The following is a 1,471-nucleotide window of genomic DNA, read 5'->3' on the forward strand; positions in this document are numbered from 1 at the left end:
TTCTCCAACCTGTAGAGGACAATATTTTAGTCTCTGGAGGTCCTTATTAGACCAGAATTGGTGTTATGGGTGGTGGTCTTCATAAGATTGGAGTTGGTGTTCTCTGGAGGTCTTCATGAGGTAAAAATGGATGTTAAGCGTGGTGGACTTCATTGGATCAGAATTGGTGTTATGGGTGGTGTTCTTAGAACATAATATGTGTTCTCTGGAGGTCTTCATTGGATCAGAATTGGTGATATGGGAATCTGGGTTCTCTGTAACAGGCAGGCCTTGTATATAAGCAGAAATCAGCAGAATAGAGGGAGATGCAGAGAACAGCACTGACTCGGGATGTCATGGTAGAGCGCTGGAGAAGGGCAGTTCACCATCTTCATTCATTTATAAACTTCATAAGCCAGCACAGGCTTTAGGGAGCTCACTTCATTATTCCAGCCAATTTCACGGTAATCTGGAATTTCATCTCCTGCCAGAGTGATGATCTGTTTACCTGTATAAAACTCCCCATCATACAGGATCCAGGCCCCGCTTACATATTTATGTGATGAAACCTTGCTGTCAAATTTATAGGGACGAAGGGAATCTGTAGGTCTATCCAGGTCGATAGATTTCCCCCCATAGTGGATGCGCTGATACAGAGTAATGGTGGGGTTATGCAGACCGCCCTTCACACGTCTCACAGAGCCGATCTCAAATCCTGGGATTGAGTTGTAGTTGCCTTCTTTGAGGACTCTGAAGTCCCCTGTATAATTGGTTCCACTGAAGACAACCCATGGTTCTCCGGTGACTTTGAGAGATTTGGGTTTGTTCAGGAATCCAACAGTTCCCAGGTCAGCAATGTCTTCTTTTATAGACACAGAGTCTCCCTTGAAATCCGGGAACTGAAACAGCTGAAGAGTGTTCATTTTCCAGTTCTATGTTGAAGATCAGATGATGAGAACTGATATCTCTGGAGGTCGGTGTAAGTATAATCCTTGGCTGCTGGAGATTGGGGAATTTATACAAAAACCTTGGTGGGGAACCCAGGTGCACTTGGAGATAACAACTTGTAAGAGTTGTGAAATAATTACGCAACTTGTAAGAGTTGTGAAATAATTCACAACTGCTGGGAAATGTATACATAAGTATAATTTATAATAATACATAATAAATGTATACATACCGTATATACTCGAGTATAAGCCGAGATTTTCAGCCTCTTTTTTGAGGCTGAAAGTGCCCCCCTCGGCTTATACTCGAGTCATCGCTGTCTGCCCGCTCGATCAGCGTGTCGAGCAGACAGACAGCGGCCATTCTATGATTCAAAAGCCGCGCCTCCGGCTCCGCCTTCGCCTGTGATAGGCGGAACACTGAATTTCCCAGCAGCCTGTGTTCCGCCTATCACGGGCGTCGTCTCATCCTCGTACTACGGACGAGGATGATACGACGTCCGTGATAGGAGGAACACAGGCTGCTGGGAAATTCAGTGTTCCGC

General features: G+C 45.3%; 1 protein-coding gene across 1 annotated transcript; it reads right to left on the reverse strand.

Annotated features, from left to right (window-relative positions):
- Nucleotides 1-374: 374 nt before the first annotated feature.
- On the reverse strand, nucleotides 375-902 carry LOC143957699 (epidermal differentiation-specific protein-like). Its single transcript, XM_077467392.1, has one exon. It carries the CDS (start codon nucleotides 900-902, stop codon nucleotides 375-377), a length of 528 nt encoding a protein of 175 aa, XP_077323518.1.
- Nucleotides 903-1,471: the final 569 nt, after the last annotated feature.

Source organism: Lithobates pipiens, unplaced genomic scaffold (genome assembly GCF_037356315.1).
Source record: "Lithobates pipiens isolate NorthernLeopardFrog02 unplaced genomic scaffold, aLitPip1_a1.2 Scaffold_55, whole genome shotgun sequence".
In the NCBI taxonomy this organism is placed as follows: domain Eukaryota; kingdom Metazoa; phylum Chordata; class Amphibia; order Anura; family Ranidae; genus Lithobates; species Lithobates pipiens.

Excerpts from the sequence above, each read along its gene's own strand:
- LOC143957699 (XM_077467392.1), bottom strand. The coding sequence starts at position 902 with ATGAACACTCTTCAGCTGTTTCAGTTCCCGGATTTCAAGGGAGACTCT.